Here is a 27,969-nt window from a genome sequence, read left to right as displayed (position 1 = left end):
GTGGCGTGCACACCGGCGGAATTATGGGATATAGTCCTCCGGCGGCGCGGTGCCGCCATGTCTCCCCGAGAGAAGCGGCGGATCGCGCTCTTCTCACTGGCGGGACTGCTCGTCGCGATCCTTTGCCTTGCCCTCGTGTTCATTCCGACCGTTGTATATGCAGTATTAATTTCTGCGGTTATTTCATTTTCTCTGGTTTATCATTTGAACGGACCGCAACAACAGATTCGTATAGGCCCACCTCCTCGAGCTGGCCTGACTTTACTGCCCGCTGTTAAACGCTGGTTACCGGGCAAGACTGCTAACGGTTTCTCATCCCCTGGCAGCCGAGGTTTTCGTGGACAGCTGAGGGGAGATATTCGGGAGTCAGCGGGTCACATTGTCAACCGTTCTCACAAGTCGGAAGCATCGGCTGAGGACAGCAGTGGGTCCTTATTGTTTAGTCCTAGCGATTTTCAAATGGGGAGCTACCTGGCCAAGACTGAGAATCCCTCGGTGGCTGGAGGAACCCGCGAGTTACGGGAAAAATTATCTCGGCCCAACCACTACGTGCAGAGTCCGAACCGGAGGTTGTCTTTCGGGTAAGATTCCAAGCTGTATTCTGCACAATGCTGATAATCGGATCGCTCAAATTACCAATTTCTAAGTGTGTGCTTTCGTGTTGGAGCAGAACAAAAAAGGTAGGGAGGTAATGGGCACCGGAGAGCGTTATATAGATAAGAGTCGAGAGGGACTTTGAAGGAACTTCATTTAGAATGTACAGCAGAGAGTGGCTGGGTTCTCGCCAAGGTATGTGACACTCGGATAGATAAATGGGTGGAAGAGACTCTCCCGATGGCTTGGGAGAAGGTGTGTGTGGGTGTTCTGGTGTTTAAGGAAGAAAGTAATCGCTTAGGCACGTGCTTTCTCAGAATAAATCGAAGATGTAAAATGAAAAAAACGAAATTTACAAAGTGGTTTAAGAACTGATTTTAGTTTTTTCAATTCTGTACATGTTGACAGCAGTCCTGGAACAATGGGCATAAGCCTAAGTGTATATTGGGGAAACAGTGCTTAGTGTGATGCTCATTCAGGACCTTAGATGTACATAGGATTCCTCTTAGAGCTCTAAACAGAAGGCGCATCATGGTTATTTTTGTGTTCTATTTTTTCCTTTTTTTTTAGGGATCACGTGGGTCATTGCAGATTTACAGTTACACCTCATCGTCGATATGCCATTCAGCAGGCTGGGTATAGTTCTATTGGAGTGTTGCCTAGTGTACAGTGGGATGGCTTTCATAAGAAAAGTGTTCTTTTGCCACGCAACTCGGCCATGCCGCACAGTCCGGTGACAGTGAAGATTGCACGACCAGATTCTGGAAAATTTCGGTCTCCGTTGTAAGTGTTCTAATTTATGTGATTAGATTATATTGTGTTACCTGTACTAATTAAGAAACGATACTGTATTTGGTGAAGAGATTGTTGTTTCTTACGCTCTATTGCTACTTGGTTGACTTAGTATTTTGAGACCCATATTATAACTTGATTGTGGTGATGCTTGTGCACTTCTAGCCTTGAAAATCTGGCTTCTCCAGTGACTTTCCAGTCTCCCCTGGCAGAACCCTCAACAGTAACTGTTTCAGATCCCTGTGCAAAGGAAACTGTGCTGAATGCACTAAAGGAGAGTAGGAAGAGAAGGGTGGAAGAAGAGGAGGAAAGAAGTTTCAATGAAGAACAAGACAACAAAAGAAGGTACACAGATGGATGTTTCTTCTAGGTGGTTCTTGAGTACTTGAGTGGAATAGTACTGTTTTGACACTACAATGAATGCAATGTGTCTGTTTCTTTTATATTAACTAACATGTTTGCTCTTTTTGTAGACGGCATGACAGTAGTGGGAGTGCACATTCTGCTTTTGAGCCACTTCTTGCAAATGGATCTCCTTCCCTTCTCATTCCCAAGTACGTTTCTGGATTGTTCTATGCTGCATTTTCATATTAATGTTTCCTAACCTATTAAAAAGTTAGTCTAAAGAAATTTAAGTGCACTTTTGTTGTAAGATCTATGATCTTCAGGCATTTAACTGTTCCCCTTAATGCTTTTACAAAATTTTGATTTCGCTGCATTGTGTGTGTGTTTTTTTGTTTTTTTTTAATTTATATGGAGTGTTTTCTCACACTGAGAGCACATTTTTTTTGCTCTTCAGACACATGCAAGTAAACATTTTTTCTTTGATCTTTATAATCCGTAATCTTTATTTCAGAGTGTTACTAAGTAATGTTTTGTATCAGTTTGTGCATCTTTTTTTATTATACTGCAAATTATGCATTGTCATAAGTTTGTGTGTGTTGCAGTTTCACTTTACAAATGTACTTCTGTTATGTTTTGCAGTTTTTAATACTGTTGCTGTAAAGTTGCTTTTGTTTTCATTTTTAAAGCCCTCTGCCTAAAATAGTTTATTTTAACTTTCTTAGTTTTTTCTTCTTTGCTTGATTTATTTCATACATTAATGAGCAGAGTTATGATACATTGCATCTTACTTTCCATGGCTATGGACTTACCACTAAGTTTTCATTTAAAACCGCCTTTTTTTAAGCAAAAATGTGTCCATACTAGAATTTTCACATTGTGCATGAAAGTTTTTTATCCATACTAAAATGACTCAAAACTCATATGACGTAATCATCCACCTTCTGTGGTAATGCATGCAGCATATATGTCTTAAATCAGACATGCAATGTGCAATTATTATTATGTATTTGTTTTTTGCACACCCTTTAAGCCCAATTTTTTTTTTCTCTCTCTGAGTTGGCCCACATTTCAGCTTCATCAGCTATCGCTTCACATGTAGTTTGAGAGTGGTTGCACTGCCTAATTGCCTCTTATGGTTGGGCTGTCACACAATTGGAAGAATTTATGTAAGAAATTTCAGTCTGCTGCCTTGTTGTGAGTAATTTCACGAGCTTATTTTCTGATTGTTAAATTTTCCAAAATTAATTGTGCAGCAACCACATTGAGTGTATATTGTACATGTATAGTCAGAGTATGCATGTCGTGGCTTGTCAGTTGGACCAAACATGCTCATTTAGTTTGAGCAAGTACACAGCTGGCAACTCTGTTGTGCAGTTTAAGTAGTTTCCTGATCATGATTTCTAAAAATCACAAAAATTTAGTTTAGATGCACACAGGTAAGCAACACAACAAGCACCATGGAAAGCAGTTCTATGCATGATATGTTGGAATATGATTTTCTTTTTTGAATGGTGACTAGTCGGGTAATTAGCAGGATCCAGTTGGGGAATAGCCATATAATAAGCACAAACCAATTGGATTTGTATAGTCTGCGTGTTTTCGCCTGTCCACTCTGAACGCGGTGCTGGTGTTTTGAAATGTTTTTGGGTGTGGAAAGATGTTTTCAGAGGTATTAGTTTTTGTCAGATGAAAACACCTGGGTAGTGTAAATGAAAAGAGAGAACAGAGAAAAATGGCAGCTTTTAAAAATAAAACATACTAGTGTAGACAAGGGCTAAAATGACTCCTAATTGCAGTGACCAGATTTTTGTAGGTGGAGTTTTTGATGATTGGTTGGGATTTTGTGTTTTTTTTAGTTGGGTGCCTAATAATGAGTTGTGGTTGTATGTTTTTGTTGTTGGGACTTTTTTGGTTGTCCTTGGATATACATAATGTCTAGTCACCTTGTGTTGTGTGTGTGTGTGTGTTTTTTTTTTTTATTTAAAGAGACAATTTAATATAGTTGTTAATAGGGCTGATGAGATTTCCCCCCTTCCAATTAATCAGTTGATATTGATATATATCACAATATGCATCAAATCACTCTTTCTGTCAAGCTTAAGTGTTCCTTTTTACTCCTAAGTAAGATGTGAACATATTGTAAGGTTACTTTTGGTTTAAATTGTATTTCTTTGTCTGAAGTTGAACATGACAAATGTACTGTAGAACATGTATACAACTGTATTTCAAATAAAATAGTTGTATAATAAACTAAAATCTCAATTCTGACCAGTCAAATGCTTTCAAGTTTTGCAGGAGAACACATTAAATTTGTTGGTCAACTCCAAATAAAATTTTCATTCTAAAATTTTAAATCTAAAGCTAAAATCTTAAAGCTTTCAAGTTTAACAGGAGAGCACAAAGAAAATTCTTTGATTAGTTCCAAATAAGTAAAGTAGGTATTAATACAAAATCGCAAAAAAAAAAACAAAACTACCACTACTGTATACTGCATCCTTTTCTTTGTATAAGTTCTAACTGTTTCAAATGTTTGGGAAGCAAGCACACAAACAGACAAACATTCTGTATATATCCTCATTACAAATTCAAGCCGCTTTCAAATCTAAATGAAGGAGAACAAAAACAAAATTGACATTCAGGCAGTTGTGGTCAGCTTGTGCTCCAAGATAAGTTTGCACTATGGGACTCGCAGGACCCAATACAATGGTTTGTGACTGATTTTTAGTATTGTGAGCAGGAGTGGGAAGTTTGAAGCAAACACAATTAAAAATGGGTGAAAACATTTGCAGTTTACTGTTTAAAAACATACTGGACAGCAAGGCAAGCTTAAGAGTTCACTCAAACAGGTCTGTGGAGATGAGATATTGTGCTGTATTCAGTGTTGCAGCAATCTGACGATTGGCCACATAAACAGAGATAAACCTGTGGTCTCTTTAATGAAACTGTTTAAAGATGAGACCACCAATTTAGAATCTAAATTTACTGGAAGAACTTGTCAACAGACTATTCAGCTCCAACTCTTATCCACATGATATACAAAGTAGCAAAATTTCTTAACCCAAAGCTTCTATTTCTATATCTTTTTATTTTAGAATATTACAAAGGCACCTGCACAAGAATAAATTTGTAATAATATGTAATAACTGCAATTTACTGCAATTGCACTACATCAAAGAGTGCAGTGAAGTTCACTGGTTAGCTGTTAGTAACCCCCTCTCTCTCATGTCAGAGCTTCCGTGTAGACAAGGAGATCCCTGTACATTCACAGTGCTTTGCTTGGTTACAGTGTGTTTGTATTGATAAGCAAAAAGTACTGTGAGAAAGTGAGGAGTGTTTGTGAAGCTACCAGTAATATGCTTACTAGAAATGCATAAGTTTAAACTTGTATGTAGACAGCATTATAAACATAGATTGTATTTTATTTCAATATACAATAGTAAGTGGTTGCCTACTTGCAAAGCTTTAACAGAACATGTTGTGTTCACTGCTATTTATTAATCTTTTCTGTGAAAAAAGATGTGCAAATTTCTTAGTACAAGTTAAGTCCCATCAGATGATCTGTATTAAATACTGATGAAGCAGAAATGTTGCAAAAAATGTGAAAAGGACAACTGGGCCAAAGAGGGGAAATCTTCAGCCACCTCCCTTGTACAAGATTATGTTAAACAGGCTTATCAAACATACATGACTTTTTTCCTTAATGGAAGCAATTTTTGTTTCTACAGGTGGGGGTGGGACAAATGAGGCCAATTGTATGGTAGGGATGGTGTACTGCGGGAGCGGGCAGGCACGGGTTGGTTTTTTTTTTTAAATTGGTCCCACACAGACTTCTTCTCCAAGGCCAAAAAAATAAAACTAAAAGAAATCCCCATTTGTATCTGGGACTGTAAAGTCTTGCATTGTACGTACTGTAAAGATTGTCAGTGTTTTTTTAATTGGTACACAAGATGAGTGTCTTTCTGGGAACTTGCTTTTGACACAATTTGCTGTGCACACTATTCTGCTTCTTGTCGGACTTCAATTAGTTAAAATATCTCCACATTACCGATTTTCCTCTGATCCTCCTTTTTAACAATGTTGTCTTTTTAGCGTTGGTGTTTTTCTTTTGAGTTTTCATGAACGTTTTTTTGTTATTTTCTGTTTTATCTACCCCCACTCCTGACATACTTGGGTGCACTATGGAGTTAGATTATTCCATAAGTCAGTGTGCAAGGGAAAACCTATTTTGTAAGTTCAAGGGACATTTCGAGTGCAATTTACAATTGCAAATTTACTCCAAAGTGCATGGCTCTTGCAGCCCAGCACTTGGGCTGCTGCCATCTGCTATAACACTCCGTAATGTGTGTGTCAACCTAACTTGATGTGGCTGTAACTCTATTCCAACCACATGAATGGTTCAGCATGGTGCCATTTTTCGTTGTCTGTTAAAAAACATGGATGGAATGAGTTCTATCTTTCTTTTTTTTTTTATTTACCATGTCTTATTTTTATCAAGAAAAAGTTATTTTGCAATATACGTTGCTTGTATAGCTTTTTAATTTTTCACTTAAATATCTTACACCCAGAACTGTTTGCTCAAATTTAATATGAAATAGTTTCAGCTAAGTAGTGGCTATAAAAAATTTTGTAATCATATAAATAGTATGTTTAAGATACGATTTCCATCTTTTAAAGGCTGGCTATTAACACATACAAAATTCTTTAAATAAAAGCCCATCATTATGCTTTCTAACATTTAAACCTGTTTTTCCTTTAAGAAAAAACCATAGGCTAAAGATGAGCTTTGCTAAAGTAAGAAAACTGCAGCATGTCATCACTTCACAGTCCAGTAATGATGATTTTTTTTTTTTGCCTAAGTCAGTCTGCAACGTCCTGCACACTTGTATTTGGTGAAGAAAATGTTTTTTTTTTTTGTTTTTTTTTTTGTATTCAGAAAAAATGTGAACACTTTTTATGCTGAAAAATGCATGATATTAGCCTAGTGTAAAGAACTTCCTTTTTTTGGATGTACTCGCAGTTAGGGCTGGGTGATATTGGCTTAAATTGATATTGTAATTATTTTGACCCAATGCGATATTTGCTGTATCTTGATATTTTCTCATAACACTATGAAGTACATATACATTTTTCTAAACTTGATATATTCAAGTAATAATATTAAATATTGGTAAAGGTACCCATATTTTACCTTCATAATTAAACAATTTCATTAATAGCTGTGCCTCAGAGACATAGCCTAGATGTGGGTTTTTGTTTTTTTTCCCCCCAACCTTTTTTGTTTCATATCTATCTCTCTATCTCTCTATATATGACCCAGTGAGGCTGGAACTTGATTGCAGCGTTCACAGGTTGGATCTTGCCCCGGAAACATTTTGGACAGTTTCAAGCGAGACGGATGTGCTCGATATATAAGTTTGAGTTGAATAATTGTATGCTTTGCACATATGGAACTCAAGTGAATTCTTTGCATTGCTACCTTCCACTCCTTTTCTGATATGTTGAGTTTGAGATCCTTTTCCCATTGTCCTCTTGGATCTTTGAAAGGGAGGGACTGTAAAATAATTTTATATATTGCAGAAATTCTGTTTGAGTCCTCGAAACTGAGCAATATTTTTTCCAGCATAGAGGAAGGTGGGAGATGAGGAAAATCGGGCAAGTTCTGTTTAACAAAGTTTCTAAATTGAAGATAGTGAAAGAAATTGCTGAAAATTAAATTTGGAATGTATTTGTTCATAGGATGCAAAGATGTTGTCTATATAAAGATCCCAAATGTTTTCCGGATGTCAAAAAGTGCATATGTTTGCAAGGGTTGAAAAAGGTGGTTCTCATGCAGATGTGCCACAGATAAGATTCTCCATCTTAAAATGTTTTCTATATTGGTTCCATATTCTGAGTGAGTGAAGCACAAATGAGTTATTGGTATATCGGCAATAACTTGCATTAATAGGGGTACAAAGCAGGGAATATAAAGAAGTACTGCCGGATTTTATTTCTATTGCGGACCAAGCCTGTGTATGTTCATCTATTTGTGTCCAGGTTTTTACAGCTTGTATGTTTGCTGCCTAGTAATAAAACAAAGTTGGGTAGAGCCATGCCACCTTCTGCCTTAGGTCTTTGTAGGGTCGCTCTTTGAATACATGGATGTTTTAAGTTCCAAATAAATGAGGTTATGGTTGAATCTAATTGCTTAAAAAATGATTTATTGATGTATATTGGAATGTTCTGAAATAAAAAGAAAAGCCAAACAAAATGACACCTTTTATTGGCAAACTAAAAAGATTACAATATGCAAGCTTTCGAGGCAACTCGGGCATCTCTCAGACTGACATAGATAACCTGTCTACAGACCCATATTGTTTTGAAAAACTCGTCACAAACTTCAAAGGACTTTGTTGGACAGTTATCTTATCCAAAGACCTTGACCATACATTGTTCTTCTCTCTCTTGTTAAATTAGTCTTAGCCTGAATGAATCTATTCATTTTTTACATTTAAGATTTTTCATTTGAAGATTTACCAATGTTGTTTCTTATCCTAGTGTGTGTATATAAACACAGGGAACTTCAGTTTCTGTATTGCATCTTGCATATTAACATTTTGTAATTTTACCATTGTGCAGTTGCCACCTTTAATAGGCATTGCTTGGTATACAGTTAGCTAAAATTGTATTAGACAAGTTGCGTTCCCAAGACAACAGGCCTCGTTTATAGTGCAGTTGATTAATCGGATGCATCAGAAATACTGTGTGTACTGACCATTTTTCTGTATGCAATATTTGGTGTGTGTGTGTGTGTTTTTTGAGGTTTTTTCCCTCCTCCTTCACCCAAGGGCTATGAAATGGTGTGGTCGGGGCTTAACCTACATGTGTTGTGCTTCACAGTCCAGTGCATTAGACATATTAGTCACATTGCTATACTTGAACACAGACACTGAATTAGTTGCTCATTTGGAGCTTCTATTACTGATTTTAATTATGGATATTCAAAAATGTGTATACCTTTCTAGTGATTAGGAAAAGTGTGGTAAGTCTCAAGTCCATTTACACATGTCATTTTATTTGCATAAGTACAAACCAACACTGTTAGCTTAGTATTATACAATACATTGAGTTGTACTCTTGTTTTGGAGTAAAGATGATTTGATATTATGTGATCAGTATATTTCAAAAATCTATAACTAATTTTTCTTTCATGTCTTTTGCAACAAATAGTTTGAATTAAACCATCAAAAAGCTTGTACTATTGGTGTCTTAGTAGATAAAAAGATTCATTGCAATTTGTTGCCTAGGCCGGGAACCCTCAAACGGGGTTCCAACTCGCTTGTCTTGGAGGATACTGTGATGAAAAGGTCCCGCACTTCCACTGGGAACTCGCAGAACTGTGGTGTTCCAGGATCAGCGCGCAATCCTGTCCTCAGCTCCTATAGTTCCTTGCGGGGTTATTCTAAGGTAAGTGGAGTAGTGCCATTATTGATTTTGGAAATTAAAATATCTTAAAGCTAATTCCTGCTTTCCTTATTAAATATATCTTTGAGACTTACTTTTCCTGTCTATTTGTTACATTTACATAATCTCTGAACAAACCAATATCTAAATGCCTTTGGTACAGAACCTCCCTGGTAGCAAATTTTAAAGTAACAAAACAGGCAGCTGAGTATATAGTATAGTACATTATATTTATTTGTGATTTTAATGCTCCTTTGTTCTATGTAATTCATATGTTAGACTCAATGCCAATGACAGAAAAAAAATCTTTAAATACTAAACTGTTGACTTTTGTTTGCATAACAGCTTTATACTTTGTATCTATCACATTAGTAATCTGTTCTTAACTAAAGTGTGTGTGTGTTTTTTTTTTTCCTTCCTTCATATATATTTTTGGGCTTTTGTCAGTGGAAGAAAAATTCCACCTTTAACACATCTCCACTCTCCAGCCCTGAATCTTCTCGGCCTCAGACGCCAGAACGGGCACCCAAAAAACCCAGGTAATGTTTCCATTTCTTCCAAGACATTCTTCACAGGTTTAGTAATACATCACCAAGTTCATAGTTACCTAATTTGCTCAAAGAGGTTTTCTTTAGACCATACATTTTGTTTTCATAAGTTAGTAGTAGGTAATTCACCAGTTGATCTAGTATACCAGATGAAGTTCTTCTTTTGGTAAAGATTTTGAGAAAACCATTTTACTAGTATGCTAAATAGTTGTGAAAAACTGAAACAAGTTTAAACATAAAACACAAAACCTACATTTTTAGGAAAGGCAAAATGTGGTTTTATGTTAGTATATTAGATTCTTAAAGGTAATGTGTTTGTGAACTGCGTGTAATAAGTAAACCTACTACTCTAAATTAATTGGTGAGTCAATGCAAACAGGACAGAGGACTGGAAGTAGCTGTACCTTGTGCTGCGTTTGCTTGAGAATAGTGGTGCAACCAAGGGAATGAAGCTGTACTTTTGTTGGTTCAAAAAATTAATGTTTCCATTTGAAACTATTTTAGTGTTTTGACTAATAACCAGTGCACCCGTGTTATTTGCATTAGTCACAATATTTTCTACGGAGTAATGTAATTAGCTTAAAAATTAAAGTTTGTACAAATACATTCTGTTGGTTTCACTAGATGCCAGTATAATTTTCAGTTTACCTGATATGGCTTTTAGGCTCCTACTCCTATCATCCATATAACTTTTTTTTTTTTTTTTTCTTTTCTCCATAAAAGGGATGATGAGATTCAGCAGTCCCACTCCTCCACTCCAGTTAAACAGACAAAAGTATGGAAGGAGCAACCTGCAAAAACAGGTTAGTAGAAAGATTTCTCTCCCATACTTTTCACCCCTTGAAAAACTTTCACTAATGTTTTATTGTTTTCTACAAATAGACAAGCCCTCTCCTCAGCTTAACTCTACATCTCCCACCACTACTCCTAATTCTACATCAGCATCCCCAGGTGATTCTTCTGAAGCTGTAGGCAAACGCAAACGCAAGATCCCTTTGGTGTCCTGCCGTAGGGGAGAGCAGATCGCACTGGTAAGATGACTTTTTGTTTTGGAATGGTGCAATTTGCTGTGTAGAAATACACTTTGTTCTTTACAGATCGATGTGTTTAATCTTCCTAATAACCATTTTCATCTGTAAATAATTGTAGTCTTATGGTCAAATTTGAAACTTTAAGTTAACAGAGCAGTTTAGTTTGTCTCCTTTATTTTTCATTATAGATAAAGTGGATGATGGTACATATTAATACTGTCAAACTGACCAAAAATAAGATTTGAATAAATAAAAATAAGCAAATACTTTAATATATTCCAACTTAGGTTAGCAATTTTGGGCGTTACATATACACGGTTTGTACATGCCTTTTTTTACACTTTATTTTTGTGGTAGAAAAATCCTAGCGGTTCTTGGGCAACTATTGTTTAAATACAAGAGCTGTCAAAATCCCTATAAAAGGGAAGCATCTGCAGCAGCGCTGTATTATGTTCAGTCTAGTACTAATGGCGACATGAGCTCCATCCAAACCCTGCTTCACATTCCTCACAGCTGTCCTTGCAACAAGAAAGACACATCACAGTGCATTTAATGCAAAGGAAACCAGCCGAGTGTTACAAACGGGGCCCATGCAACGACACTGTCATAAAGTGCTTCATGTTTGCAGAGGCACGACATGTTTTTATATAAAAAAAAAAAAAAATGAATAATGTTGCAAAGTGTGTGTGGCTGCTTTTATGGCTTGCTATCCTGACAAGGATCAAAAGAAATAATACTCTGTACGACTGCGACAGGGTGAGAAGAGCAAGTGAAGTAAAAGAGCAGGCAGGTCAAAGGCAGACTTGTTTTGTTTTATTATTTTGGGGGTGTCTAATGGGCTTTCTACTTTTTTCACTAATTTAGAGATGCATTAATATTTTAATAAATGTGGTCTGAATATTTATTACTGTATATCTAATTTTTTTTAGACCTGTGTCAAACTAAGCAGCTATGTAAGATGAAGAGTAATTGTGGGACACACTTGTTGGCTGACACTGGCAAGGCTCCTTGAGAGAGTAGTAGGATACCAAAAAATAAAACAATGTCGTGAAGGAGTCTAGCTATAAGTTTAACTAATAAAGATATCAAGCTAACCTTTCAACATTTTCAAAGGACCGATCGTGAAAGTGAATTGCAAAAACAGACCAGTAAAATGCTGCAGCTTGGTATAGTGCCTTGGGATTAACGTGATCCCACAATTAATGTTGGTAAAACGAGCAACCTTTCTTTGTCAATTAAATGTCAGCTGTTTAGTACACCCATTTCCACACACACTTTTGAGATGTAATAAAGCTAAATTTGAGGTAAAGCCACGCAAATTTCTACTCAGTTTTGCAAACTGGCAACACCCAGCATTAAAGCAGTGCTTCTTTTCTGTGTGGTCTTCCTTTTTATCAAATTCGCCTCAATGACTTGGGATTTATCAAATATACAGAAATTAATAGAATTTAATTTACACATTTAATTCACATGATTGTAATCATTCTGTACTAATGTAATGGTGCATGCAATGGTTAAACTATTCCAAATACCATAGCTGTTTTAGCATTGTTAGAATACCTCACCAATGGAAGAATTAAAGAGAGTGTGTATTTAGAAATGATGATGACTGGCTTCTAAGTCAATTTCGGTTTCCAAGAGCTATCCACTTGGAGCTGTGTGCTGAAATAGCACCAGCTTTACTAAGGCAGACTTTGAGGAATTGTGCTTTACCTGCTCCTTTGCAAGTTCTATCCACCCTTGGGTTTTAGCCATAAGAGCTTTTCAATGTGAACATGCTGACAATTGGGTATTTCACAAACCTCACTGAGATGCGCCATGCCAGCTGTAAAGGATGGTATTATCCACTTGTCATCCAGATATACGATTTCCTTGCATTGTATTTGACCTGGCAAACATAAAAGCGCAATTCACAGCAACATCCAGTTTCCAAATGTAGTGGAATGGTCAACTGCATGCACCTTGCAATTGCAATGATGCTGCTGGACAAGTTAGATCAGCCAGGTAAGAAAATCAGCTGGCATTATATCATCTATAGCAGGAGAGCCTATAAAAACAGCAACTCCGCACAGTCAGTTTTCCAAGTAGTGTGGCCAAAGCAGTCCTTTTAAACATAGTGGGTCACCTTAAAGAGCAGAGAATTTATCCTCTGGTGCTTGGTGCCAACTCTACACTATAAAAGGCGCCTTCAGAGAATGAATTTGTTTATGTAAATAGAAACCACTCCTACTCGAATAATGTGCTGCTCTATAGTGCACAGAAAGTGTGTCGCATTGTGCAAGCATGTAGCATAATGTGGCATAGAATCGTGGGTTTACCCGTACCTAAACAGATGCGATATGATGATCCTGACCCACCAAATGACTGGCCAGATCGAACAGCGTTATAACTTTGTTTGAATGTAATTAAAAGAATGTAAAAACAGGTAATCGGATGCATCATTTATTTTTAACCAATTCATTTAATTAGTGGTCAATATCACATAGGACAGCCCTTATATTCCTTAGTTCATTGGCCACATTTCTAACAGCATCCATTATTACATTTTTGTGACTTAGGTACAATGTTTGTCAGCACACAGCTGGATGGTCTCCCAGCAGTTTCCGAGGCAGGGCTGTGTGTGTAGCCAGAATCCGAAGATGTGCTGGGCACAGCAGCACCATCATCGCCTCCTCGGCATGGGGGTCAGCTTTTGTAATATTGTCTGAAACAGAATAAACAGATGGTGGGTTACGACTTGCTTTTTCATGTAGACTTTGATATTTGACCACTTCCTTTTTCTTTTGGGTACCGTGTGACTTTCTGAACTTGAATTTTCAAGTATCTCCATCATGCTGTATCACTCCATAGCTTCCTTTTGTTGCTTATACCACTGCTTAAGCCAACAAATACAGTAATCCCTCCTCGATCGCGGGGGTTGTGTTCCAGAACCCCCCGCGATAGGTGAAAATCTGCGAAGTAGAAACCATATGTTTGTATGGTTATTTTTATATATTTTAAGCCCTTATAAACTCTCCCACACTGTTAACATTATTAGAGCCCTCTAGACATGAAATAACACCCTTTAGTCAAAAGTTTAAACTGTGCTCCATGACAAGACAGATATGACAGTTCTTTCTCACAATTAAAAGAATGCAAACATATCTTCTCTTCAAAGGAGCGCTCTCAGGAGCAGAGAATTTCAGAGAGAGAGAGAGAGCGTGACAGAAAAGCAAACAATCAAAAAATCAATACGTGCTGTTGGGCTTTTAAGTATACGCACCACGATAAAGCAGCCGCAACAGAAGGGAGCAATGTGTAGGTAGTCTTTCAGCATTTTTAGAGTAGCGTCCGTATCTTCTAGGCAAACGGCCCCTCTGCTCACACCCCCTTCGTCAGGAGCAGAGAACGTCAGAGAGAGTGATAGAGACCGAGAAAAGCAAACAATCGAGCACCACTCGGGAAGCACATCGCATATCATTGAGGAGTTTTATTTAATACGTAATACATGCTCTGATTGGGTAGCTTCTAAGCCTTCCGCCAATATCATCCCTTGTATGAAATCAACTGGGCAAACAAACTGAGGAAGCATGTACCATAAATTAAAAGACTCATTGTCTGCAGAAATCTGCGAACCAGCGGAAAATCCGTGATATATATTTAGACTCGAAAAATACCCGCGCTTCGCAGCGGAGAAGTAGTGTGTTAAAGAAGTTCTGAAAAAGAAAAGGAAACATTTTAAAAATAACGTAACATGATTGTCAATGTAATTGTTTTGTCACTGTTATGAGTGTTGCTTTCATATATATAATATATATATCTATATAGAGATAGAGATATAGATATAGAGATATTGAGATATATAGATATAGATATAGATAGATAGATAGATATATATATAGATATAGATATAGATATAGATATATATATATATAGATATATATATATATATATAGATATATATATATAGATATCTCTATCTAGATATCTATATCTATCTATATCTATATTGAGAGATAGAGATATAGAGAGATAGAGATATATACTGTATATATATATATATACACACACACACACACACTGCGGTGTTGCTATCAGTGTGTCAAGAGTGGGAGAAGAGGGTTACATTGACAATCCAACAGAATGGGCAGCACATTGAACACATTTTATAAGTGGTCAGAAACTTGTAAATAACTCATGAAAGAATAAAGTTACGTTAAAACCAAGCACCATTGTTTTTCTTGTGAAATTCCCAATAAGTTTGATGTGTCACATGACCCTCTTCCTATTGAAAAAACAAAAGTTGGATCCAAAATGGCCACCATGGTCACCACCCATCTTGAAAAGTTTTCCCCCTCGCATATACTAATGTGCCACAAACAGGAAGTTAATATCACCAACCATTCACATTTTATTAAGATGTATCCATATAAATGGCCCACCCTGTATACACATACACATATATATATACTGTATATAGCAAAATCCCCGTGCTTCGCAGTGACGAAGAACTGCTTTTAAATTTTTATTAAGAAGAAAAGAAAACCTTTGTAAACTGAGGGAAAATATACCAATAACTATCTGTTAAAGATCTCTTTGTATACCACGTTGTCAGTTCAGCAGTCCGGTTGTAATATGACCAAGCTGTGCACTGAGATTACTTTTGAGAATGCAACGTATAGTTTTGTCCAGGAGGGAAGTAATGTTGCCTCAAATCAATGGCAACTTTTTGTAAGGTGTGTCCCTGAGACTTATTAATTGTCATCGCGAAGCAGAGCCTTACTGGAAATTTGAGGCATTTCAATTGAAATGGGAGATCAGAGGGTATAACAGTGATGCCAGGAATACTTTCAGAGTGTGGCGCTCTGCTGTTTTTTTTGTGTAGCTGCCTTCACACAGCTTCTCCGCTGCTTTATAAACGAACGCCATATAAGGCCATCGTTTCTCCTTGCTTCGCGGTTCTGTACTGTTTTATTGTTCGTTTATTACGATTCTTATAGTTATTGTGTAGCTATTTGAGACTTACTTTACTGCTTTTTGTGAAACAGCCTTTACACAGCTTCTCCGCTGTTTTATAAACGAACGACATATAAAGCCATCACCTTGTCAATTGTGTAATGCATTTTTTGAGCAGGTTTGGTGCATGGAAGTGATCACTCGTACTGCGTTCAGTCAGTTCATGTGAGCTGCTCTCTTGTGTGATGTTGCAATGTCCACGGCTTTATTTAATGTTAGCTAAGACCTGGCACTTAAAAGTTTCTCGCTACAGAAATTTTAACTCCGTTACAAAGTGATCCAAAGTCTTGTTTATACCTCGTGTCTTCTCATTAAACTTATATCTCGCGAATAAAGTATTCAGCGTTTTTCTTCAGCGCTCTTTGGGAGCTCTTCCTCCTTTTCTACCTACTGCGGTCAGTCAGTTCACGTGATTACGTGGGAGGCGTGATGATGTCACACGCAGCTCCGCGCCCCCCCCCATGGCTATCAAGCTAACGTCCATTACAGTATATGGAGAAAAATAGGTTCCATTTATGACCATTACGCGTATAATTTCGAAATGAAACCTGCCCAATTTTTGTAAGTAAGTTGTAAGGAATGAGCCTGCCAAATTTCAGCCTTCTACCCACACGGGAACTTGGAGAATTAGTGATGAGTGAGTCAGTGAGTGAGTGAGTCAGTGAGGGCTTTAGCTTTTATTAGTATAGATATGCTTACATTTAAAATCCGCAATAGAGTGAAGCCGCGAAAGTCGAAGCACGATATAGCGAGGGATCACTGTAGATTTTTATTTGACTCCACTTTGCATTTGCTGAATTTTTTTTTTTTTTCCCTCCCCCCAATGCGCTTTTACCATTGCGTTTTAACAAAGCACTGAAAGGAAGGGACTATTTACAGTATATTGATTTGCATATGCAAATTTGTGAAATTCTGGGAGGAGTCAAGGTGGGGCTGTAGGCATGTGCACATGCGTTAAATTTCATTTTCATTTGGATTTATTAAGGGGAACTGTGGAACCTGGTGTGCATAGTTTTATGCATCTGAATTTTTTTGTGTATGCGCACATTTCCACTTTTGTCCATATGCCATTTTTTAGTGTGAATTCTACATGAGACCCAAGGTGTTTTCCAGGATAAGTAATGTCACTATTTATGAAATTGGTTGGATTTTAAAGCTACAGGTATCATAGTTCTCCAGCATCAGTTTTGAGCATACCTACCTTACAGTGTGTCCTTGGTCAATTTTACCTGAATGTTATCTTTATAAAAATCCTTGGTGTAATTGCAGTTGTAGCTTTTTCAAATTTGCTTCTATATTGATAAAATCAAGCACTAGAATCCTGATATGTCTTGGGAATTTAATTGCTTTTGATCTCTAATATAATATCTTATTTTACAGCCCCCGCCACCAGAACTAGGTTATAAAATCACTGTAAGTGATCTTGATTTTGAGAGGAAAGCAGTATTGAATAGGATAAAAAAGGTCTTCGAGGAGGCAGGTAAGTTGTACATGTGGCAACAAATAAGGTTGGAATGGTTTGTAATGTATAGATGCTAGTGTATTCCTTAAACAATTTTGTGTCTTGCCGTTTACAGATCCATCCAGATCATCTGATTTACCATCGACGTCCACACAGAGCCCATTGTCAACAATAACACCAGCCACAGCTGTCTCTTCTGCTCCTGGTATATTATTGGATTGGTCTAAACAAAACTCCACATTCACTTCAAGCTTTTCACCCATCACAAGTTCACAAGCGATTTCTACAGTTGCTCCACTCACTTCCTCTGGGCTTACCTTGTTACCTAACTCCACAGCTACTTTGACTACTTTGACTACTACGCCTATTGTCACTTCTTCTCCAGCAAATCCTGATAATTCCACCATTACCAGTCCTTTGCTGCAGTCTTTAGGGAATATACCAAACATGTTAGAGGCTGCCCCAGGCACCACCACAAGTGAGTTTCCTGCTTCTGTGGCAGTGTTTCTGTATTCTGTTTAACCTTATTTTTGACTGTTTTCCTTTGTCGTTTTTTTTTTTTTTTTACTTATTCCACATTTTTGTGCACTTGTTTTACTGTAATTGCATTTTTATTTTTTTCCTTCCTTTTTAAAGCTCCTGCATCTAATGTAGATTCTGGGATTGCTCCTGCTTCTACTCCAGGGAATGCTGCTTTAGCTGCCAATGATGATACAGTCTCTTCAAAGAAGAACAGTGACGTTCCTAAAGCTAAGACCATATTGGACTTTGGGGTCCCTGCTTCACAGGCTACTTCAAGTCAGACATCTAGCTCTTCTACTTCAGCTTTTGGACAGTTACTTAAATCTCCCCTCCAAACTACAGCGAATAGCTTGGCCCTTCCAGGACAGCTGAGCAACACCCAATCTACTGCCCCTCCTGTATCTACTACCTCATTTAGCAGTGCCCCTGCATTCTCTGCTTTCAAACCTGTTTTTGGTGCTCCAACCACTAAGGCTGCATCTCCCGTGTCAACACCAGCTCCAGCAGCCACCTTTAAACCCATATTTGGAAATGGCACAGCTGGTATCACATTTGGATCGCCAATGACTTCTATAGCATCCTCAACTTCAAATTCTATCTTTACTACACCGTCCAAATCCCAGATGACTTCCACAACTGAAGTTGCAGCAAAACCTGTCTTCACTTTTGGCAATGCTTCGGGAAATTCTGTTGTGAACAGTCAAAATACCCAGACCACCACAACCACAAATAGCACTTCCCAAGTCTTCCAGTTTGGTACCAGTTCAGTTGCAACAACCACTTCTGGCATGCCCTTCAGCTCTACACCTGTTTTTTCTCTTGGGAAGGTGCCATCCTTAAGCACATCTGCTGCTGCCACTACGTCTACCACCCTAGCTCCTACATCCCAGGCAACCTTCACCTTTGGCTCATCCTCCACTGATCAAAATGCAGCCACTAATACGTTTGGTAGCTTTAGCTCTGTTACAGCTGCACCCAGAACCACCACAGCAACCCAGGCCACATTTGGTTTTGGAAATTCAGTATCGTCCACATTAAACAACCCTCCATTTTCTGCTACAATAACAAGCCCTTTTGGAGGAGCAGTGACGTCCAATGCCTTTGGCAGCTCATCAGCTAGCTCCACTGTTCAGCCGGCTGTGACAAAATCATTCACATTTTTAGGTACGAGTACTACTCCTTCATTCAACTTTGGCAGCCAGCCCACTACAACTGCACCTGCATTTGGAGCAAATAGTCAGCCTTTGTTTGGGAATACTTCTGCCACGTTCTCCTTTGGGAAAAACACCACAACTGCTACAGCAGCTCCAATATTTGGATCCAACACACAGACATCCTCTAGCTCGACTAGTAGCTCAGTTTTTGGGGCCACCCATACTGCACCAACAGGGTTTTCTTTTGGATCCCAAGCCAGTGCTCCCACTATTCAGAGCTCCTCTCAGTCAGGCACAGGAGGGTTTAACTTTGCAGCAGCCAATACACAATTTGGAGCCCCAACAGCCAACCAAACAGGCCTGACCACAGGATTTGCTTTTGGTGCCAGCAATGCAAATGAGAGCAAGCCAGGTTTTGGAGGTAAGTGTGTGGAATGTGAATTGTGTGTGCTGCTTTATGACAAATACTGTATAAATCTGTATTACACACTGTTTTGTAGTGTCATGTCTGTGGTCGATCAAGGTAGTTAATTTCTAAGCCAAGGTTTACATCACTTTTGAAGGTGGACATTGACTGTTCCAACCATGGTTGACTTTTAGGTGCTTCAGGGTAACAGTAGTTTAAAATGAACTTTTGCTTTTAACCTTTTCTCTAGGATTCAAATTTGAAAGCTCAGACTTGGTTTGATGCTGCTAAGTATCCAGTCATGCTTTCTGCCTGGCTACTAGTGTTGACTAGTGATGAGCGAGCATGCTCGGCCAAACATGTGTTCGGCTCGAGCATCGCTATGCCCGGACCATGGCACTACTCGAACGAGCACCACATGTGCTTGTGCGCCATGCTCGAGTCTCCGCCCCGCACGTTTCACGGGTTGGAGACAGCCAATCAAGGGGCAGGCAAGTAATTTTTTTATAGGGTGCGCTGAACAGCGTGCACTCGCATCTAATGTTTTAGAGCGTCAGCTCACCTGCAGGCACCCCCATATCATGTTTTAGAGCGTCATTTTTCCTGTAAAATGGATTTTTTTGGGGGGTTTTGGGCGTGTTTTTGTCAGTCTGTAAAAGTGGCGTACAACTCGGACAAACTGGTCCCCAGCAGCGACTTGGGAGTCCAAGATGCATCCAGACATCGTCCCCATGCTGTTCCCGGTCCATTTGGGTGGTGCTTCTGTCACTTTCTGACCTGTTTCCAATGGGCCAGGCTCTTCAGAGCAGGGGGTGCCTGGTTGTCTCCCATTGACTTACATTATACTCGGGTGCTCGGTAGAGCGATGTGTTTGGACTGAACACCCGAACACTTTGGTGCTCTCTCATCACTTGTGCTGACCATAAGCTTTTGGACTGGTAACACAGTTTAGGAAGAAACCAATAGATAACTCATGATTAACTTTTTTTTTTAAAGGGAGTCTGGTTCCAGCATTTGGACAGAGTTCATCTTCAACGCCTATGTCCTTTGGAAGTCCCACCACACCAGCTTCAGGCTTCAACAACATGGTCCCCTCAACACCCTTTGGTAAGTCATGAAGCCTCTTAATATCCAGGCTAATGCAAGAATAGCATTTTAAAGACGTGCTTAATATTCTGTCACATTGAACACACCCAGTGGGAGGGCTGGGGAAAGTAGGGATGTAGATAGAGATAGATAGACATAGAGATATATATATATATATATATATAGATATAGATAGATATATAAACTGCTCAAAAAAATTAAAGGTAACACTTTGAAAACACATCAGATCTCAATGGGAAAAAGAAATCCTCTTGGATATCTATACTGATATAGACTGGGTAATGTGTTAGGAATGAAAGGATGCCACATTGTTTGATGGAAATGAAAATGATCAACCAACAGAGCCCTGAATTCAAAGACGCCCCAAAAATCAGAGTGAAAAATTGTGGCAGGCTAGTCCATATAATGTGTGTGTGTGTATATATATATATATATATATATATATATATATATATATATATATATATATATATATATATATATATATATATATATTTATATTTATATTTATATTTATATTTATTTATTTATTTATTTAACTGTGTGTATATAGGTATAGAGGAGGTATACTTAATTTTTGGGATCATCTATGATTGTTTAGTTCTAAATCAACAGGTTGCTTCTAGCTCTAAGCAAACATTAAAAGAAGTCTCCTCCTTGCATGGAATCCTTCATTTTGATTTTGTTTCTCTTGGCAGTTTAAGTTTATGCCAATTTATTTTAAGGAAGACAAATTATGTATTTAAAATGAAGAAGCTGTTACTTTTTTATTGTTGTTCATTATGGTTTTTTCATTTGCACTAATTTGGTTGATGCTCTGTAGTCAAGTAAGCATATTGAAATATTGACCAACAGAGGAATGTGCTGGTTTAAAAGCCCATAATTTAGTGCCTTTATTTAACTTCTAGGTTCTGCTACACCATCTTTCTCAATTGGTTCTGGTTCAAAGCCCTCTGGCAGACAGAGGTTACAGGCCCGAAGGCAGCATCCTCGGAAGAAATAAGGAAAAAGCAGAAAAAGCAAAGAATTTTATCCATCAGTATTCTGCAAATAATGTGATGAACTCAAATGATGACCATTCTTCTTGACTTACTTGAACAAACTACTCTAATAGTGGACTGGGTGCTGTACATATCTGCTTTCTTCTGACCTCCTTTGTGTTTTCATATTTTTACTGCATTCTTTTCAGTCTATTTTGTAGCATCCGTTCATGTTCTCACGCCCCTAGGCGTATGGGTGCAGGGTGCAAGGTTGCAGGAAATGCTTGCTTTTTGGAGTTGTAAGAAACCTGGGCAAGAAGGATTTATACCTTGGAGGACGGGACTAGCACTTTGTTCAAACTTTTGAGGGTGTTTGCTTTGCCGCTTTTGTCTTCTCTTTCTGTTTTTCATTGTGGTAGACTACCTCTGCTGCCCTGTTTGTTTGTTTTGTTTTTTTTTTTTGTTCTTTAAAGGCATGGTGATTTATCCCCACCACCCCCTGCCCCTCCTAGGACCAATGCCACATATTTCAATATTTTATAGATGGTAAAGAACTTAATCTTTCTTTTTGTAGTTTAAGAAGCAGTTTAATTTTAGAAAAGTCTTCTTAGTCTCCAGGTACTCCTTCCCACTGCATACCCCCATATGCCATTAAAGTACATATTGCTGCTGGCCTGTCTGTTCTTCTGTATATTCTGGTATATGGATAGAGTTATGTTAAACTCTCAACTCATTATTGTAATTATTATTGCTATGATAATTGTCTCTCATTGAATCAAGTTTGGAGGAAAGTATGATGAATGGCGGCATATTGGTAGTGCCGGACTCGATTTTACCTTGGCGGGGGCTTAGGGTCGTGCATTTGTATGGGGACGGGGTGGATGATTATTTCTGAGCGAGACTGTAGTGTTACATTAATATATTTGTATAATATGTATTATATATTTAAAGCAAAAATGTGATTAAACAAACCGGCTGCCTCGCCTTTGCACTGGCCAGTGGGGTTTTGTGCTGTTGCTATGTGTTGTATGGGTGCGAGGGAGCGGCCAGCTGTGTTCCAGTAATGTGAGAGTCAGACGGCTGCTTCTTTACTCGAGCACAGGAGGATGAACCGATTTGTCTAAGCCCTCTCGCTGAAACATATTAACAGACGCACAAATGGCCCGCTCCCTAGGGCATTGTCATTGAAGTATGAATGTGTGTGATTGGCGCAAAAAAAAAAAAAAAAATCTTCCAAAAAATAAATTTAGGCACCAGGCCAGAAAAAGTCAAAGAGCTCTATTTTTATATTAAAGGATGTTGCCTTGTGTTCCTTCAAGCTGGGTTCAGTGTGAAGAGATGCTGTTAGTTTAGGTCTTACCTTTTCTGTTACGAATCGTGTGTGGTTTCTATTTCTTACAGTGCATGTATGAGCAGCGTGAGTGTCCAGGACATTGTGCTGAAATTGTAATGCCTCCACCAGCGGCTGGTAAGAAACCAGTGTGAGCCTGGGTATGCCAAGTCCAGCCAGCACCGAAGGGGTCATCATTCAGCACTTGGCTTGAACTGGCTTTGTCTCCCAATTCTTCTCCTCCTGTTAGTTTTTTATTTTTTTTTTTAATCACCTTTGGAGTCTCGTGTGTAATGTTGTAAATAGTGAAAGTGGGTGATCCTGTGCTGACTGCTGTCGTGTTTGCAGAATGTGTGATTAGGCCAGAGTGGCCGCTCTCTTAGCATGATGGGATATGCTCACATGTTGTAGCATAAATACACCTTTTAAAGTCAAAAATGAAATGTTGATGTCCAGGAGTAAAATTAACCTTAACCCTTCAACAGGCTCCGTATGCTGCAGCTAGTGCTTAAACCGATGCATTGCTTGTGGCAGAGGTATACATGTAAACCGGCCCATTTGAAATGATCCAAGTTTGGGCTAGCAAAGTTGATAGCAGTTGGAACAAACTACTTGCGGGGCTCTGAAGTGCCCAATTGTCTATCCTGCTGTCCTGAAATTAATTGTGCCCAGCTATGCATATCCCATTAATGGATGTTTGCGTCATTTTTGTGTCTTACCTTTCCCTTGGACTGATGGTGTGCAGAGTGATTGCAAAACATGACTATGTAATATAGTTTCTCATTATGTCATTAAATGATTTTAAATAAAATTGTGATTCTTCTATGACTTGGATTACATTGTATTTGTCTGAAACTTACGGGGCAGACAGATATTCATTTTAGAGCCAGACTTAAGGACATAAGTCATCCAACAAAATTTAAGTGCAAACAGACCACAGAACTTACTTGATACTGTCAGCAGTGTAAAGGATATTTTGCTTCCAAGTTTAAAATACAAAAGTTCCCTGAAATATACAATCCTCTGGGTTTATGAACAAGCCAAAGTACCATTCAAAATCACCCATCCATTATTTACCCCACTTAATCCAACTAGCACCCATTCTGGGGTAAAGTCAGTTTTAGGGACCTTTAGGTGAAAAATCCACATTGACCTTGGAAGAACAAATTACAAATTGTGGTCACAGACTTTGTGGTGTCTGCATAATCTTCTCATGTGTATGAGTGAGTGCTGCAGCTACCCAGAAATGTGTGATGTGCACAGCGTTACCAAAAGCAGGCCTCTCTGGCAGATAGCAGCTCAAGATGGCTAGTAGTGACTGCTGCAGTAAGTCTACAGTCGGTGTAGGTGAGACTTGCTGTATTAGTTGCTGGCTGTTAATCCAACATTATGTTCCTCCATTTTTTATTATATACATAAAATAAAAATATAAAAGAATGGAAGGAATGGTTAGTGCAAACTCGTGTTGATTTTTTTTTAAAGACAGGCATCAATTTATATTTCATGTTTGTGATTCCTATGAGTATTTAAGACCCTGCCCAATACTACTGCCAAAGTAATATTTTTAAGTTGTAGTCTGCCTTCATGGTGCTGCTTAGGAGTCATTTTTCCCTTTTTTATAGAATTGTTTGAACTAGGACACTAGAACTAGCATATTCAAATTATCACATGGGCTGCCGATTTAGCCGAGGCCACAACTTCACTTGAACCAGTCGCTTTTGTTGTTTTGTCTGGTGTAATTTTCCAAATGAAAGTAGAATCTTCCAATGCTTTGATTTTTGTGTATGAAGTGACAACTTCCCTTACAATATTTTTTTATCCCATTTCCATTCCCCTGCTAATGAGAAGCTCTGCCATTGCATAATGGAATTATCCCCATACTTCACTATTAGGTCTTCATATGCTGCCAACTAGGTTTGTATGAAACAGAGCACTCCTATAACTGCAAGAACTTTCTCAAAAGCTTATTGGAAAACTCCAGACTGGACTTAACATGATTGTTTCTGAGCACCTTTCTTCCTCGACTGGTCACACTGTTGAGCAGAGCACCCCAGCGCGTAGAAGAGGGCACTCGCCACAACCGTCTGGTAGAACATCTTCAGCATCTTACTGCAGATGTTGAAGGATGCCAACCTTCTCAGAAAGTATAGTCTGCTCAGACCTTTCTTACATAGAGCATCATTATTGGCAGTCCAGTCCAGTTTATCATCCAGCTGCACTCCCAGGTATTTATAGGTCTGTACCCTCTGCACACAGTCACCTCTGATGATCACGGGGTCCAGGAGGGGCTTGGGCCTCCTAAAATCCACCACCAGCTCCTTGGTTTTGCTGGTGTTCAGTTGTAGGTGGTTTGAGTCGCACCATTTAACAAAGTCCTTGATTAGGTTCCTATACTCCTCCTCCTGCCCACTCCTGATGCAGCCCACAATAGCAGTGTCGTTAGCGAACTTTTGCATGTGGCAGGACTCTGAGTTGTATTGGAAGTCCGATGTATATAGGCTGAGCAGGACGGAAGAAAGTACAGTCCCCTGCGGCACTCCTGTGCTGCTGACCACAATATCAGACCTGCAGTTCCCAAGACGCACATACTGAGGTCTGTCTGTAAGATAGTCCATGATCCATGCCACCAGGTGTGAGTCTACTCCTATCTCTGTCAGCTTGTCTCTAAGGAGCATAGGTTGGATGGTGTTGAAGGCGCTAGAGAAGTCCAGAAACATAATTCTTACAGCACCACTGCCTCTGTCCAAGTGGGAGAGGGATCGGTGTACATATAGATGATGGCATCCTCCTGGTATGCAAACTGTAGAGGGTCGAGGGCACGACAGACCTGAGGCCTCAGGTGGTGAAGCAGCAGCCGCTCCATGGTCTTCATCACATGCGACGTCGGAGTGACAGGCCGGAAGTCATTCAGCTCACCAGGACGTGATACCTTTGAAACTGAGGTGATGCAAGATGTTTTCCAAAGCCTCGGGAATCTCCCCTGTTCCAGGCTCCGGTTGAAGGTGCGCTGTAGAGGACTCCCCAGCTCCAGCACACAGGCCTTCAGCAGTCATGGCAATACTCCATCTGGACCCACTGCTTTGCTGGCACGAAGTCTCCTCAGCTCTCTACTTACCTGGGCTGCTGTAATTGTGGGTGGGGATGTCTCTCCTATGCTGGTATCAGCAGGATAAGTGGAGGATGCAGTACTCTGAGGTGAGAATGGGTTAGGGTGGTCAAACCTGTTAAAGAAGTTGTTCATCAGGTTTGCTCTCTCCACATCTTTCAATGGTGGCACCACGCTTCGAGCTGCAGCCAGTGATGATCTTCATCCCATCCCACACTTCCTTCATGCTGTTACTCTACGACTTCTGCTCCAGCTTTCTCCTGTACAGCTCTTTCGCTGCCCTGAGCTGGACTCGGAGTTCCTTCTGCACACGCTTGAGCTCATGCTGATCACCGTCTTTAAAAGCCCCTTTTTCTGGTTGAAAAGACCCTTGATGACACTTGTAATCCATGGCTTGTTGTTAGCATAGCAGCGTACTGTTCTTACTGAAACTACAATGTCCATACAGAAGTTGATGTAGTCAGTAGTGCAGTCAACAGCCTCTTCAATGTTCTCACTATGTGACCCCTGCAGGATATCCCAGTCCGTAGTTCCAAAGCAGTCTGTCAGAGCCTGCTCTGCCTCAGGGGACCACTTCCTGAATGAGCGTGGTGTTGTAGGTAGCGCACTCACTCTTGGTTTGTATTGAGGCTGAAGAAGAACCAGGTTATGATCTGTTTTCCCAAGCACAGGCAGCAGGGTGGCGCTGTATGCATCTTTAACGTTTGCATACAGTAGGTCAATAGTCCTATTTCCTCGGGTGTTATAATCCACATACTGGGAGAAGGCAAGTAATGTTTTGTCCAGCGTCACTTGGTTAAAGTCTCCAGAGATCAGCACAAGCACCTTGGGGTGCCTTGTTTGTAGTTTTAGCAACAGCGGCATGGATGACGTCACCCGCTATTCTCCATGTCCGCCCGAGGAGGGATGTAAACAATAAAAACAATGATGTGTGCAAATTCTCTGGGCAAGTAATAGGGATGCAGACTTACGGCCAACAGTTCGATGTCCCTGCAGCAAGTGGAGATTTTGAAGTTTACATGTCCAGGGTTGCACCACCTTGTATTCACATAGAGAGCAAGTCCTCCTCATTTCCGCTTCCCGCAGGAATTTGCGTCTCCGTCCGCTCTAACTGTGATAAACCCGGGTAGCTCCACGTTAGCAACTGGGATGGTAGTCATTGGCCACGTTACTTTCACAAAAATACAACAAACTGCGTTCTCTGTAGGTCCTGACATTTTTCACCAGTTCACACACACACACACACTTCCACTCATAGACGTTTATATATAAGGCAAGAGCATTACCACCGGCGGTGTGCTTATTTTCAAATTCATGGTGGCTGATGAGAACTTTTGCCTCTTTTTTTTTGTACTGTTTAATTACGTCAGAGCGTTTTGACAAATGCAGTACTCCAGAAAATTACTTTCCTATGTAAATGTGGATTTTTAAAAAACCCATTTTATGTGTGTACACGTAAACACACCCTTTTAATAAGGTGTACTTGTGATTCATCCATAAAATGTGATACAAAGTTCAGTGGTGCACAATCAGCAGCCAAACGCAAGGTAATTCTACTTATGAGTGAAAATATTTTTCACGTGTCAAATCTCAAAATCTACTAGAGTGCAAGTAGCTGAGTTCTTATTCAAGCAGCCTAGTTTAGGCTTTTACTTTTAAGATGTCTGCTTGCTCCCTTCATCTTTAAACTTTTCCGTCTGTGAAGTAAAAAAATGCAGAATGTAATTGGATGTGCAACTACCAACCAGCCCCGGATCAAGAACAAAATGGTAAATGGGCTGTGGTGTGATAAACTTCCCCAAATCTACCAACTAGCATTGTGGGTTTGCAGCTCATTAGAGACAATGTGGCTTCCAGCATGAAACAAACAAAAAAAAGAGGTAAAAATACTGCATACAGTACAAGCTGTCCACCAGCAGTCACCACAGTGCAAATCTTTGACCTCAGATGCTTCATGGTCTCAGTCCACAGCGATGCATTTGGTGACAAGGATGGGATTTACACTGTGGTCAGGTGGAGTGCAGCGGATACTCTACACAGAGAAGGCGTGGGCTGACTGGGGGACTCGGCTGATGTCACCAAGAAGCACTCTGCTCCGTGTTCAAAAGCAGTCTCAGTACAGCCGACTCAAGGAACCTTCTATTTAGTTCATAT

General features: G+C 39.3%; 1 protein-coding gene across 1 annotated transcript; it reads left to right on the top strand.

Moving 5' to 3' along the window:
- Window positions 1–21: 21 nt before the first annotated feature.
- pom121 (POM121 transmembrane nucleoporin) lies at window positions 22–23,534 on the top strand. The gene is made up of 13 exons (XM_039756878.1): window positions 22–581; window positions 1,165–1,377; window positions 1,552–1,731; window positions 1,860–1,940; window positions 9,018–9,177; window positions 9,622–9,713; window positions 10,446–10,525; window positions 10,605–10,753; window positions 17,129–17,228; window positions 17,326–17,688; window positions 17,847–19,307; window positions 20,289–20,399; window positions 21,308–23,534. Exons 1-13 carry the CDS (start codon window positions 58–60, stop codon window positions 21,400–21,402), a joined length of 3,609 nt encoding a protein of 1,202 aa, XP_039612812.1. The 5' UTR covers window positions 22–57; the 3' UTR covers window positions 21,403–23,534.
- Window positions 23,535–27,969: the final 4,435 nt, after the last annotated feature.

The sequence above is a fragment of the Polypterus senegalus genome, chromosome 6, assembly GCF_016835505.1.
Source record: "Polypterus senegalus isolate Bchr_013 chromosome 6, ASM1683550v1, whole genome shotgun sequence".
In the NCBI taxonomy this organism is placed as follows: domain Eukaryota; kingdom Metazoa; phylum Chordata; class Cladistia; order Polypteriformes; family Polypteridae; genus Polypterus; species Polypterus senegalus.
Note: the sequence above shows the minus strand (reverse complement) of the source record. Positions and strands in the feature narration are given on the sequence as shown.